The sequence below is a fragment of the Aulonocara stuartgranti genome, assembly GCF_965226115.1.
Source record: "Aulonocara stuartgranti genome assembly, chromosome: 13".
In the NCBI taxonomy this organism is placed as follows: domain Eukaryota; kingdom Metazoa; phylum Chordata; class Actinopteri; order Cichliformes; family Cichlidae; genus Aulonocara; species Aulonocara stuartgranti.
This window is the reverse complement of record NC_138949.1, coordinates 8,653,524-8,669,823: the sequence shown is the minus strand read 5'-3', so window position 1 is coordinate 8,669,823 and position 16,300 is coordinate 8,653,524. Positions and strand designations below refer to the sequence as shown.

General features: G+C 40.1%; 1 protein-coding gene across 3 annotated transcripts in view; it reads right to left on the bottom strand.

The window, feature by feature from the left end:
- Nucleotides 1–16,300, bottom strand: part of adgra1b (adhesion G protein-coupled receptor A1b) — a 192,791-nt gene that overhangs the window by 123,988 nt on the left and 52,503 nt on the right. For all 3 annotated transcript variants that reach the window (XM_082556384.1, XM_082556385.1, XM_082556386.1), the window contains one exon: nt 8,637–8,850. In XM_082556384.1, coding sequence (XP_082412510.1) covers nt 8,637–8,850 — 214 coding nt within the window. The remainder of the gene's footprint in view (nt 1–8,636; nt 8,851–16,300) is intronic.

The window sequence follows — 16,300 nt, the reverse complement described above, 5'->3', positions numbered from 1 at the left end:
AATTGAAATGTGGAGACCATGCATTAAAATGCAAAATCAGTTCATCAGTTAAATGAGCTATTACTGAAATGAAATCTTTCTACTTTGTGATCTGAATCTACTACAGAGGTGATGCGATCATACAGTAACGTTTCCAAATGAAAACATATTGTACTTTCATGTGAACTTATCTCCACTGCTACTTGTTTAGAAAGAGGAGGAAGTTCAGTGAATGCTGTTAACATTTCCAACATATGACTTTGCTCCAATGGCTTTCTGTGAGCAAGATATGGAAATGAATAAAATGAGTCCTGATTTCATCTTCTGTGTTCCACTGAAGCTCCCCTTTCTGATTGCTTTTCTAAGACACCCTAAATCAGATTTGAACGCTTGACTGAGATGATGACATTCTGGGCTACAAAACAAATGTGTAGGCCTGTGCCTGGCTCTTTGTTTTTGTGCAAGTGTAAATATGTATGGTGGCATTTTGTGAGCAAAAGTACATTTTCAGTTGTCTGAAAAGGACCTATTTTTTGCCTTGTACTGTCATTATGACAGATCTTCTTACATATACAGTAAGAATGTTTGCATGCCTTACTGAACCTTACTCCAGGAATAACATACTCCCCAACATGACTGCGATGATTTTACATGCTTATTCTGTCTGACACAGTGCAAAAACCTCACATTTTCAATCACCCTCTCTCTCCCCATGTCTCTTCTCCAGCCCCACTTAAACGTAAATGAAGCCCTGTGGAACAAAAAGGATGTTGTGTTAAAACCTTCTTGGCACAGTCAAGCCTGTCTTCACAGTACAACAGTTACACAGCATACAACAATGAGGACATGGTGTCTGGAAACTCAATATAAACAGATAATATAGATAAAATATTAGGAGGTATTTTGAAAGACTAAATCCATAGACCAAGTCAAGCTTCTCAGGCTACTTGCACAGGACCTGTATTAAACGGCGGCTGCAGTAATTCACAGATTACTCATCAAACTCTGTGGTGGTTACATTTTGTTTTTACACAGGATAATGAAACGGGAAACTCTTGCTGTCTGTAAACCCAAAGTTTAGTAAATTGTTTATCGATTTAGCAACGGAGATGCGAAGAGACCCGAGTATTCCAGACCTTCTTCTGTGGCGTATTAGAGTGAAAAAAGTAATATACAATTTGCACAGGATAGCGTCCTCATTTCACCCAAAACTCTCTTCTCCCATCCTCCACTTCATCTTGTCCAATACCTCCTCCAGTTTCCATAGGAACCTTTTAATGACTGGGATCACCTGCTCCTGTTGCTCATGCCGTTGTATTTACTTAAAGAATACGTTTTGTACTCATTTCACGCTTCACTTTCATTTTTTGGTTTTAAGGGAGTAGCTTTGTTTGATTTACAATTCAACCTAATTTCTACTTATCTTAGACCCTCTGTGCAGCTCTATCATCATCCACTATATGAAGGCAGTTGTCTTGTGCTCCCTTTATGTTTACCTTCCTCTGATTGGCTACCCATCCTAAGCAGAAGGTCTGAATAGGCGGAGCTGCTGTGCTTGTGACCAAATACCATTTTTTTTCCTGTCTTTCATCGTCAAACAATTTTGTCAATAGTGTCTAAAAATTAGTCGAACCAGGCAGCGCTAGTGTGATCTATAATGAATTAAGTAATTAGTGAATTACAAATTAATAATAATTTTATAATGTTTAATTTAATTTACAGTGTATCAAATGTATAATCTATAGTAGTGAGTAGAATCCCTGCCCTGGTAAATGGTGTCGTTCTTTGCATTTATACTTTAACTTTTTTTTTTTAGGGCAGCACGGTGGCATGGTGGTTAGCACTGTTGACGCACAGCAAGAAGGTCCTGAGTTCAATTCCACCATCAGGCCGGGGTCTTTCTGTGTGGAGTTTGCATGTTCTCCCCGTGTTTGCATGGGTTCTCTCCGGGTACTCCGGCTTCCTCCCACCGTCCAAAGACATGCAGCTTGTGGGGATAGGTTAATTGGATAATCCAAATTGCCACTAGGTGTAAATGTGAGTGCGAATGGTTGTCTCTCCCTGTGTGTTGGCCCTGCGACAGACTGGCGACCTGTCCAGGGTGTACCCCGCCTCTCGCCCTATGACAGCTGGGATAGGCTCCAGCGCCCCCCGCGACCCTGAAAAGGATAAGCGGAAGCGAATGGATGGATGAAATATAGTATTTTTGGATATCATTCCTTATATATATTATGTCAACATAGACAATAAAACAAAGTTCTAATAGTATTAATGTCATTTTGACATTCAGATCAATCTATTTACCTTGAAGGAGAGGTCAGAGGTCAAATGTGACATGATATTTTGAATCTTTGTCCAGTACTTTTCATGTGTTAGCAAGTTATAAGGCTTATTTTTAAAATTTGCCCAGTAAATCTTTAAATAGATCAGGGGAGCCTCGTGGATATAACCCAGATTTCACCAGATTGTTAACATGACCTTGCTCTAAACCCTTATAAAGTTTTATCAGAATCAAGCTATTGTGTTTACAGACAAAAAAAAGTAAAAAAAAAAAAAAACCCTGCTAGTGTGGCGTCAATAATAACCCTATCAGGAATGTTTACACAATAGGTGTCACTGCAGCACACAAACCAAAACAGATCAGTGTGATAGCAGTTCCTCTAAATTAGAGCGTCTCTCTCTCTCTCTATCTCTAGACATGAATAGTGCGCAGAGGGGACAGTTACATCACTGTTGAACAAATGCCAAATCTCTGAATGCTGGGAAATACAGAGGGAAATACCCCCACCCCCATACACAAAACCTCCCACCCTTACCTCTCCTTTTCCTCCTCCTTCTCCCTCCCTCCGTCCCCCCCTCCCGACAACTTCGCTGATGATCACTAACATCCCTGGTGAGCTGCTGCACCCAGAAAAAAAAAGAAAAAAACAGAGAGAAAGAAGAGCAGGGAAACCATGGAGCAGCCTGTTTAGTTTTCAGGGAGGGGAAAAAGGTCATTTTCACATAATGAACATATGAAGAAATCACACCACTTAGTGAAAATCAATAGGGCAGAGGCACACAAGCTGCAGAAAGCACTGACCTACATCCTCAGTAATACTGCACTATTGTACAGCAGCTCCCAAAGGACTCATTAAGAACATTTATGCTTGTGCATTGATATTTAACACTTTGTTTACACAATGTTGCTTATGAGACTGCAAAGTTTCAATCTGTCCCACCTCAACTCAGCTATGTAGGAAATATTCCAAAAGAGCATCGTTTGTGAATTTGCGTCAACTGATTTTGTCAATTTTTAAATGCCTAAACGAGTATATGTGTGCAACCATGGTATGCACACACACACACACACGGTGGCATATTTCACAGATACTACTCCCACTGTAGCAGCTTCCATCAAATTAGCTCCATGTCTTAAACCACTCGATGCACTACACTATATAATGTGGACTATAAATAATTTACACCTCGTGTTATCGTTGTTTCACTTCATCCAATGTAACTAAGAGCTTTTATTTTTCTTTATTGAGTTAAACTGGCAAGCAGTAAAGTGATGAACCCAGAGGTAAAACCCTACAGTATGTGTGGACATAATCACATTTGGTCTCCTTATCAACTGACGCTGCACAAAAGCTCGTAAACAAATGGTGAAATCCAGCGCGGAAAACAAAGGAGAGAAAAAAAAAAGCTACCAAAAAAGAAACAGAGACAGAAATTTAAGGAAAACACTGCAGAATGCAATAAGAGAGGAAAGAGATGCTGGTAATAGCAGAAAGAAATTAAAGTTTATGCGCAACAAAATGGAAAAAGAGCTTTCAGAGAGATCACCATTAGAAACACTTTGCCTTCAGTAATGCATCCACATCAGGTTTTGTGTAAGATTAGCCTGATTAAAAATGGAGAGGATTAAGGAAGATACATCCAAAGTGTCTGCTGTTGCTAGCTACAGGGCTCTGAAATGTTTGATTAATGAAACATGAATCCCAGGCTGATCCCACTGCTGCTGCTAGCATAGCTAACACTGGGAGCTTGGCCTGACACCATTACTCAGCAGGAGTTTGACCCACGTCGCAGAACCACCAGGCCTCATGGGGCCCGTTTCTTTGCTGCTATTCACTGTGAGCAATGTAAATGGCTTCACTTATCGGCCCACCTGCTCTAGCAAATGAGAGGCCATGATGACATGGCACAGCATGAAATGAGAGGGAGCTGATAGATACAAAAAAGAAAAAACAGAAAACAAAAAAACCAAACACTTTTCATAATGTTATGCCCGTTTCAATAAGCAAAACACCCTGTCAGGCTTTGAATGTCTACACTGGCTGCCTGCCTGACACTGCCTAAAGCAGGATAAAGCAGAATTTAGATGAGAAAATAGCCGCAAAACATTTTGGGTTCACCTTCAAAGAGGTCACTTCACTGAGGCTTTGGCATCTCTGCTCACACTGCTGCAACGCTGTGCAACAAATCCAGATGAGGGCTTTAAGCTACGCGCTAAATCCTGTGTATTCAGTCTTTCCCCTCTGATGGGGCATGCAGGGCGAAGCTCACTGACTCAGAAGACATTTATCCAAGGTGAATGACACCAACACGGCCTGCGATGACTAATATCTTGTCCACTGTGCTTAAATAAGCATCGACTGCATCTGGCATGTCAAAGGTCAAAACATCAGTTAAATTTTTTCTTTTTCTTAACAAAAATTTTGCAGGGCTGATGAAGTCAAAGCACTAATTTTCCTCCCTCCCTCCCTCCCACACACACACACACACACGCACACTGTTCTCTCAGCACTCCACTTTAAGATACAGCAAAGGGTGAAGGGTGAAGTTCAGCCCATGCACAGCAGATTGTTTTTGTTGGCCCAAGCTCTGTTATTCACTCATCAGCTATGGAACTAATGTCTGCTTTTTGTAGGTTTTCTACATGAGGGAGACACTCTCAGGTGCCAAGAGAAACATGACCTAAATAGGTTCCACTTGGAGTAGAAAATTACATTATTTGTGTATACTGGGATAAGAGTGGTGCGTAATTGCAAATGGGGCCCTAATCAGAATGGGAGTGTTGGGAAATTCATCGGGATACTGTGCTGGAAAAGAAAGACAAAGTTTTGAGGAGAGGGAGATGGGTTCATGTAGTCTACAGTGATATGGCTGATGAAGCAGAAGGCTGGATGAGACACTGACAGACGTCACCAGTCTGTACACAACCATAATAGAGGGTTTGTTACATAAGGTGTTTGGACCCCCGAATATGCATAATGAGGGCTGAGTGAGCCTAAATCTCACTGTCTCCAGTGAGTTTTCTTTCTCATGACATCAAATGGTGAAAGTTGTACTCAGACTCTTTACTTTAAGCTACTGTTTGCAAAGAATGTTTTGGATTATGGCAGAATGATGTATAACAGCAGGAACAGGAATACAAATAATGTGTAGTTATTATATTTAATAACCATAATCGATCTGATCTTAATCTGAGCTCACAAATCAAAAGTTGGAGATCAAAACTGTAGATTAAATTCAATCAAATTGAAAATAAAATGAAAATATCGGGGACGTGGAAAATAAGATATTGAAATATGATAAATTTGTAAAAAATCAGTACATTCTCTTCACTATTATAAAAAAATAATGATTATACATTATTATTCTTTCTGGACTTAACTGCAGATTAATCAGCTGTAAAGAAATCATTCACATATTTTTAGCTTGAAAAGATATTGCAATATCATTACTCACCTGGCTTGTTTACACATATATAAGAAACAGTGATTTAGATTGTGTCATGTGCCATGTGTACCACTGTGTATAGCACTCCCTCTTTCTTTAACAACAGTATATGAATGTCTGGGACGTGAGGAGAGCAGCTGCTGGACTTCTATATGCTCAACAGTCCCGGATCTTCTTCATCATATTTTTCATATCATAACGTGCCAAATGTTTTCAGCTGGTGAAAACTGCAGACAGGCCCGTTCAGCATTTGGACTCTTCTACTATGGAGCTATACTGAGTTAATAGATTCAGTATGAGGTTTAGCATGGTCTTGCTAAAATATGCAAGGCATCACTTATAAAAAACCTCATCTGGATGGACGCATGTGCTGCTCTAAACCTGTAGAACTGTTCAGCATTGATGGTGCCTTTCCAGATGTGCAAGCCGACAATTTCATAGCTGCTAATTCACCCCTATACCATCAGAGAATGGTATATGGGTGCTCCTTCTCCAGGCTCTTCAAAAACAATTTCAAAATTCTGATTTCTGACCACAGAACAGTTTTCTACTTTGTCTCAGTCCATTTTAAACAAACTTTAGCCCATAGAACACGGTAGTGTTTCTGGATCATGTTCCCATATGGCTTTTTCTTTGCATCACAGAGCTTTAACCTGTATTTGTGGATGGCATGCAAACTGTGATTTCTGTAACTGTTTATGAACCCATGCTGTGATTTCCATAATAGAATAATGCCACTTTTTAATGCTGTGCTGCCTTAAATTGAATTAAGGCCATTGAACCGCACTTTTGTGATGTAGTTGTTTTGCAGACTGGTGAACCTCTGCCCATCTTTAATTCTAAGAACATCTGCCTCTCTAAGACCCCCTTTTTATACCCCAACGTATTGTTGATGAGTTTCAAAATGTTCCTCCAGCTGTTACTGTTTAGTGCCATTTACTTTTCCAGCCTGTCGCAATTGGGTTTGTACTTAATACCCAACTGATGCTCCCATCTTTATCAACAAGACAGGACTGAGCTATCGCAGCAGCTGCACTAGTCACCGTACTCAACGTGTAGTTTTTGCTGCGCCGTGTCATGTCTTGCATGTGTAATGCATGTGGGCATCCTTCTTCTTTTAAGTGTATCCCTCACCCTTCACTTCTTGAAGAATTACAACCTACGCTACCTACACAGTTTAGCATTGCAGTACTTCCACTGTCCCCTTTGTTACACTATTAGAAAAAGTTACTGCATATTAGATTATCTGTATGTACATGCAGTTCAGTTGGAAACAAGTGCCTGAGGGTCGATCTTTATTGCAGTTTTCAGTGTTGTAGCAATGCAGAGGCATAGGGACAACTGGATAAAGAGGAGACATTCTGGAGAAAACTCTAAAAAAAGAAAAGTGATGCTGATGCTGAGGTTTATTTTGAGCTGTTATAGCTATCATTTAGAAGCCCACCAAGTCCAGTATGCCTCCAGCATCAGTGTAAATGAATAAAGGGCTGTGATGTTGTCACAATTGGCACAAGTGACAACCGTTGCGGTGACCACAAATGAGGCTTAAGGAACATTTAAGACTGGTGATTAATTTTACTAGTTAATATGCTAGTAGGTAGTTAAATCCATAATGCATTACAATTTTAAGCTGATTATACAGTATTTGGCATGTAAAATCTTAATCTGCAATACAAGCTGCACGAGCTGCCAAATAGTGTTTAGCGGATAAAAAAAAAAAGTACAATATTTCTTGTTAAATTGTAATTAAGAACATATAAAGCAGGATGATGTCAAACTATTCAGGCTCAAGGACCTCGGAAATGTGCCAGTATTTGGTAGCACTTCCCTGTTACGACTGTAAGCACTGAGAAGAGAGTGACAAAGTATTGTATTGATTGAAACCTTGATTGAAATTAACCTAAAACATTCATCATCACTGAGACACAAAGACACCAATACATCACTAAAAGCACCCACACTACCTTTAATCTAATTATGCCACCACAGGGATCACCGAGAACGATTATTCACCACTGAGTTAATTTTACATAATAAAAGCAAATAAACCCCACTGACTATCAGTGGTATTTGCAGCAGGGGAAACGGTATACCTTCCCAGTAATGGAGCGGAAAAGTAGCTGGTGCTGCTGCTGCCAAACACACCACACAACAAGAGGCGTTCTGGCCCCGTTAACACAGGGAAACATATTTCTGTCAGCACTCCATCAATATTTATGTTAGAGAGGCCAAGTAAGAAAAAGGCAGCAGTTAAAGCAATCGGCAGCAATGTGTTCTTGTGTCTGAGCCCTGTTGCCACGGCATTATGTCAAAAACATTAACTGTAACACACAAACAGAGGAGTGCGTGAGCACGCCCATGACACAAAGCAGGCCAGCGCTAAGGCAGCAAAGATGGGAATAGGACCGAGGTTTTAGGCAACGTCTTATATCAAAAAATAAACATTTTTAAAAATGCACAAAAGCCAGTGTTGCTGCTTTAATTTATCACTGCAATTATGATTCAGCATCTGTTCCTCTTAGCGTGTAAACAGCTAGTGCTCGGGGAGCGGCTGGACGGCCAACCTCTAGAGACGGGCCGCGGATTGCTCTGAGGTGTTGGCACCGTGCCAAGCCAATTTTGCCCTGTCCTTTCAGATCCTTATCAAGGGCGGTAATAACAAAAGGTAAATCACAGCCTCTATGAGTGAGTGAGAGAGCGCGTGTGTGTTTCCGCACGCATATTTTACATCTGTTCCCGTGGAAGTGGCTGTGCTGCATGAGTAAACGCATGCATATTCTGACGAAACTCCTCATGCATCAGCATATTTGTATGTGGATTTTGACTGCGTGGGCTTAGTCGGGCTCTGACTGTGTGCATGTGGGTCAGTGCAACAGGGCAGTCAACAGCTAATCAGACATTAGATGCACTCCCCTATCCTTTGTGCACACCTTGTGAGCAGGCAGCAGTCGTGAATGAGGGTTTCTTCCACGTAGATGCCTCGGTCTTCCTGCGTGGTCACGATGTGCCCGTTATGACGCCACAGCAGCTCCACTGATGGGTCCAAGTAGGAAGCGGTGCACTGCAGGGGGAGGCGGTCACCATGGAAAACAAGCTGCCTCCGGGAGGGGATGAGCTGAAACAGGGGCATCTCCAAAGGTCCATCTGGAACACGAAGAAGATTTAAAGCAGAATGGTTATGTTGTAAAGCTTCCTTTAGCTTCTTTGAGACAGGAAAAAAGCCAGAATGGAGATTTTCGGGGAATGGAAGTTCTACAGACTCAGCATCACATATGGATTCAAATCAGGCATCAGGTCTTTCCACATATTCCACCACAAGCACAAGCATTCTTCTCGGGAAAACCAAACACGCATGCTCCTTAAAATATTATAAACACACAGAAACCTTTTGTCAAGGTCACACCCCTCCCCCATCCTTCACACACTGTTGCTGTTGCTCAGCGAAACCAACAGGAGCTGATAAAGTGACAGCCTAGAGTGCTCCCCTGGACTCTCCTTGACACCTAAAATTTTCCACATAGGAAGCTGACAATAGCGCCAGCAGCTGGCCAGGTCAACAGGCGCTTTTGCCAAAGATTAAAGGCTACAACTGGGAGGAGATTAGAAGCCATAGGAGTGTTTAGTCTAGTGCCAGAAAATGGACCTGATTTTGGAAAAATGATTGATCTAAGCATACTGTTGAAATATGATATACAACACAGTGTAATGTCTCTAATCATACTGAACCCTTGGAGATCAGTGCTGTCTATTTTGCAGGGCATGGATTGGTGCCTTGTCAGCTCAGTGCACTACACTGGGAACTCTCTCAGAGCTTGAAACAATAAAAAATATCTGTGAATAAAAAAAACATCCAGTTAAAAAAATCATGTAAATATAAACATAATGTAATAATTAGAAAATCAAGGTATTTTATTTTTATTCACGTTCCTTGCACATGCTCCAAAGAGCAACATAAGCAGGCACTTTGCCTGCAGTGTGTCTTTTGTAATAAGTTATATATGCTGAAAGCACCAGACACACAATTCAATTTGTGGCTCATAAACCCTTTTTATTGCTCGATGAATTGGTTTGAAAGAGGAAATCAGTGAAAGATCCATGTTGGGTGGTAGCAAAAGGTCTAAGTTCACAAGCTGACATTTCCCTTGAGTAGCCTTGAGTAGCTAGCAATATTACTTATTGTAACATAGAACCCACAGGGCAATCACAGCTATTAACACAAGCAGAGCCTTGACCTCAGCTTTCTACATAAGTAGTTTATAATCATAGGTGTATAATTAAAAGTGACATGCTTTTGAGAGTGACTTTAAAAACTGGTCACTAATATTGCCTCCTCCATGGCAACATCTCAGTGTAATTGCTTGATGACCCTGTTAGATTGTCGAGACTCTATGACAGTAGTGGCAGATGAGGCTTTGCTATCTCCTCTGCATGAAACACAACAGAAACAGCATGGGGGCCATTGACTGTTGACTAGTCTGGTGCTAACACTGTTGAAACAACACTTTGAGGCAAGGATCAGAGTGTGGCTGTTTGCCTTTGGCCACTGGACACTGTCAGAGCAAAATGTAATTGTTGGCTGTGGGTTTGGGAGTGTGTGTAGGACAACCAAAGGAAGTCAGGGACAGGGACAGAGACATAATTATATGTGCAAGAACTAGGGGCATGTGCACTGGAGCCGAGTCTGTGAAATAAAAAAAACAGTATAATGCTTTTGAATTAGCAGTGCCTTAGCACCAGATTATATGTATGCATCTTCTTTTAAATCCTATGTGAAATATACAGTTGTGGCCAAAAGTTTCCATACACTCATCATGTGCATGAATGCAATGGTAATTTGGAGGTTCTAACAATTAAAAAATAATAATTGGGTGCTCATGTTTGATTTTATTTTGGAATTTCTCTAACCTACACAGGGACACAACTATACATAGAGACTGAAATATACACATACGGTCATCTTAATCTTTTAATAAGTGGTGATGAAGGTGTCAATTAACTTTTCATTCAAGACTACAACTGGAAGATTCTCTTTGCTAGCATGAAATTTACTTGTTTGACAGGACTCATTGGATTCACCAATGGTCGGGAAAATGGGAAAGTCCAAGAACCTTAGTGAAGGAAAATTGTAGATTTACACAAGGTCTCTTGGAGCCATTTCTAAACAACTGCAGATTGTCAATTGCAGGTAAGTACTAGTTATTCAGATATGCCAAGATCTGGAAAATGACTAACTGAAGAGCCAAAAATAAAAATCGAGTTAGTATGATTCTAATCATCTTGAAAGTTTAAATTTGATCTTCAACCCAGGCCAATCTGTAGTGCTGATAGTGTTTCATTATGCGTTTTCTGTTCAGGTGTATTTTCACTGCACTGGCACTTTATTGGGATCATTTTCATGCTATATAATGAAACCATTGCCAATTAGACAATTTTCAGACTATACTGCATGATGCACCAAAATCTGATGGGACTTTTCCTAACTCCATCGGTTTAGACAACATCAACTGGCTAAAATGCAGCCATCACCCAGCTTCCACCATGTTTTACAGATGGCTTTAGACACTCAATATTGGACCGCTCTTCTTGACCTCCTCTCTAAAAAAGATCATGGCGCAGCTTAGTATGGCAAAGTTGCATCTAAACAATACACAAGAATTCTGGAACAATGTTCTTTGGTGCAGTGACACCAAGATGGAAATCTGTGGACATACTGCACAGCTCCACTTTTGGTAAAAACCAAGTCATTGAGCCAATCATGAACTCCTCTGTGTACCAAAGTATTCTAGAGTCAAATGTGATGCCATCTGTCCCATATGGAAAAGATATATATACATTTTATAAAGTTTGTATCTGTATTGTGTGAAACTTGTATGAAAAGCATACAAGAGTGAAAGCAGATATAAGATCCCCTGAAAAATGATATAAATGAAACTTGTATGTTTTGGATACTTACTAAAACAATATATGAAAGTAATGAGAAAGTGGCCACTTTCATGAGTAAATCATATAAGCCTTATATGATTCACTATATGAAGTAGGCCACATCTTATGCAAGTCTTTTATGTTTTTACTATTTCTTTTCCATACGTCTGACAGCTAAAGCTTAACTGAAGCTGGCTCACTCAACAGGACAAAGATCCTGAGCACGGCAGTAGGTCTACAACAGAATGGCTCAAAAACAAAAGGGTCAATGTCTTGCTATGGTAAGGTCCAGACCTCAAATTCAACGCGATTGACATGCTGTAGTGGGATTTTACACTAGATTTTAATGTAGAAGTCACTTAAAATGTGAATGTCCAAGTCAAAGAGAGTGAGCGAGACAACAGAAGATTTAGCCGTTTTGTGTCAGTAGGAGTTGTGTCCTGGTTCAAGTCATTCAGAGCTCTTGCTGCTGCATCATTCAAATGCAAATTCAATTCATCAATTTAAGAAATCATCCATCCATCCATTTTCTTAACTGCTTATCCAATTCATGGTCGCGGAGGGGCCTGGAGCTTATCTCAACTGTCAGTCCATAAGAGGAGCGGTACACCCTGGACAGGCCACCAGTCCATAACAGGGCTATTTGAGCAATCGTTTTAATTTAGCAATTTTTAAAGTATAGACCAACCTCCATATCCCCCATTTGTTATGGATCATTGCCCCCCTAGAGGATTTATTTTCTTTATTGCTACATTTACTGTATTCATGCACAACTGAATTGGATTCAAATCCACATTAAAAATAAAACAAAATAAAACACGCAGATATTCTCAAACACGTACTGTCTGTTTGTATAGTCACTTCATTATCCCTTTCTCAAAGCAACTGGTTTTAAAAGAGGTGCATGACTGAACTTCAAAGACTTGTATGACAGACTATCTTGAGGTATATTTCATGATATTTTTGCATCATTAAATTATTGGAGTCACACCACAGGCTAAGAGAAGTAGTGCTGCACGTGAAACTCAGTTTAATGACATGATACCCGTGCAGTTGCACTACTGTGTCATCATGCAATAAAAACCGCTAAAGAAAGCAGGGTCTTGTTGGGCAGTGTATAACATGCTGTGTTAGTTTTGCACTTTATGTCTGGGCTGTTGTGCTCCTCCTACCAGGGTTAAAGAACCAGGAGTCCATCAAACAGACAGCCCTGACCCCAACACAGGAAGCACCTGATCTCCTAAGGAAGCCGCGTGCACTCTTCCGTTCCCCCTCATTTGCAGGCAGCACCCGACCTGTATCACCGGAGGGATGAGAGCTTGTTGCTGGAATGTATGGTATAAACATCTGCAAACCATCAGGCAGGAGCCGTTGGAGAGAGAAACAAATTTGTCCTCAGTGACAAATTTTCATAAAAACAATGAGGGGATAATCTCATTTTAAGCATACTTTTGATTCCATGTTTGAATTTTATTATATTCCAGGTCATCATCATTCTTGATAGCAAGAATGTGGTATCAGGTGCTGAGAGATAGTCAGGTACTTGGATGTACATTGCTGGAAAACATTCCTTTGCAAACTGTAGCCATATGAAAACAGCAATCATCAAATGACATTTAAAATATGACTCTCAGAGCACTACACAAGTTAATGGATAAGGTACTGTAAGATAGAGTTGTACTGTGGACAAGTGTATGAAGCCAAGCATGCCTGAGAGCAGGACTTTATCATTGTAATTCCATGATGGATGCTTTAGGGCCTAAAAGCAGTGCCTCCTGTCTTGCCACTGGATTCCACTCATGGCTCTTTGTCCACTGACTATGCAGAATTACTCTGTAATTGGTTTGGCTTGTTCTACGTAAATGAAAAACACATACAGTTAGGATTACATAGAATTTCTCCAGAATGTCTGCATTGCAGTGTCTGGATGCAACTGCAAAAATGCAAAGAGAGATATGTATTCTGCACATGGGCTACATTAGTTTTTTTTTCCTTCTGCAAACTATTTGACATCGTGCATACAGTGCATCCCAATGTAATGCCCCTTTGCATTATATATACACATACACACACAGACATACACCAGCACTAAACAATGATTTTTCTCATTCCAGTGCAATATCCCCTGTGCGAGCCAGATGTAAGGAGAAGAGGAGGATGATTCTATCACATATGAGATACAATTCCCCTGTGGACAGCAGCACGGAGCAGGGAGATAGAGGAATGGAGGGAAGACAGAGGGAGGCAGGGGGAGGTTGCCTGTCTGTAACCAGTCTTTCAGGAAAGAAAAAGAAAGCAAAGACTCGTGGATTTTTCTTCGCTGTTGCTAACAGCTTCCAGTCAGTAAAGAGAGCATTTTTATCTGCTTAAAGAACTCACTTTGATGCCCCCACTGCTGATAGACAACATATCTGTCCTAATCTTTTAGCCTTTAAACTCATATTTGGTCTTTAAAAGTCCACCGTGCATGCCAAAATGACTTTTCCACAAATTTAGCAAGCTCCCCAGACAAAATCTCCAACAGCATGCAGTGCAATCAGTTTTCTCTGTGTAGACATTTTTGCACTTTGCAGTTCCAGTTACACTATAGCCTTCAACCACTGGCTTCTACAGAGTGAATAGCAGGTTTTTCTGAAGGTCCTTTGGCATCAGCGTGTGAGTCAGGGAAAACAATAGAGCATTTATGATTATCTGAGGAAAAGAGAAACGAGCAAATCTTGGAGCTCCTTCCTCCTTTTAGGGATACCGACGCCGGATTTACAGATGAACGAGCGTTGCCTAACAGGCCAAAGACCACACAAAAACACCTTTATGAGACAATCTTTGCCTGCAATTTTCTGTCAAGCAAATTTGCACTAAATCACTGGCTCATGTTAAGCTTGTCAAACAGTTCACAGTAGGTGGAGAGATAACAGCGGAGGGGGAAACCTATCATCCAAATAGCTCTACTTAATCATGTTTTCATGGGTAAAACACTTGAAAATGCAGCTTTCATGACATTAGAGGTTCTTGTTATGAGAAGTCACCAAAAGCAAACCTGAAAATGTAAAGCTGTCAGACAGCCAAATTAAAAATATGATGACGATGTTAGTTTTTTTTCTCATTATCAGAATAAGCTGAAATTCTTATAAGACTGCCCTTATTATCTGAAAATCAACTAATTCTTATATATTGATATTTATTTATTCATTCAGTCATCACAGACTACACAGAATGTGCAATACAATTAATATAGGAACCACTGAACATGTGTATAGATGCCTGGCCTATGTTCTTATCATTAAAGCTACTTTCCAAGTAGAAAATGAAATAACAGCAACAAGAAACAGACAGCAGCAACAATATTATCACAAGGAACCCACCAAAATATATTTTAGCATTCTTTTAAAGACCAAAACCATTTTTATGTTGATGTCAACATCATTCCAGTTTAACCCCAACAACTGAAATATGTCTTTGTTTAGTCTTTCGCTTTGCTTTTTTCCCTCAAGTCGTATTTACTCTTCTGTAGTGAAAAGAAACTTTATACAAAGTTTGAGAGTAACTTTTTTCTTCAGATTTTGCTTTAAACATCGTTTAAAGTAAACCAAATTATTACATTTCATAATATGGGACTTTCGAAACAGTGGCTCAGTGACCTACATTGCTTTTTCTTTGTAACATATGCATCGTTTATGAAGACCCAATAAGACTAAAAGTGGACCTCAAATCAGAATAGCAGAGTGCAATCTGGATTGTAGAGGGTAAAGAAAATGTTACCTTTATTTGTGTAGCATTATTTAAGCAAACTTGTTTCACTTCAGTGTCTCCACATCTGTTTTGTTGCCCTTTCTGGTCTTTGTTTCACAGTGTGTGCAGGCAGACGTGGAAACGAGCGGGCAGGGGAGACCAGCAACACAGCAGTAGTCTGTCATCATGGCGATGGGCTCAACAGCATAGCATGGCCACTCAGAGTATTTACAATGCTTGAGTGAACGTTTGTAACCGCTTTGATTGCAGTGTACAGAACATTTCTGGTTGTAAATTTGAAGGTAGGAGGAGGTTTCTTTGGTGCTCCAGCGCCACATCCAAGTGCCCTTTGTTATGTGGTACAATGCACTTTTGTTCATTTGCAAATACTAAAAAGATATGATAACTCTCGTCCATAAAAAACTGAGCTATATGCTGTCACTGCTTTGTCTTTATAATTATCAACAATGAAATTGTGTCCCGCTGACAAAAATAATACGTTTCACACATTTTCTCCCTGTAAACATCTGTCAGACAGTCAATTACAAAACTCAGAGACCTGCTGGCTTTCATTCTGGCCTGAGACTGAAAAACTCATTTACGCCTGGGATGACAGGTGGACTCAATTAATTAAGAAATTAACAAAAGTGCTAATTAAATTGAGCATTATTTGGGGACTGTTGGATATCATTTTGCGGGGACAAATTCAGTGCTACAACTAATGTGGGAAACTGCTGACTCACAGTTTTATTTGCGTTAAATAAAATATTGCTGCACTCTCCAGTTACTTGGAAAATGAAGTACACTTAGAATTTATATAATATTTTGCTTCACTTTCTTAAGTTATGAAAAAATATGCAAAATTTTGAGTCACGTAGTACAACAATTTGACAATGTCAAGTGTTTGAATGAAACATCATAATCATACAGCCATAATTTGTCA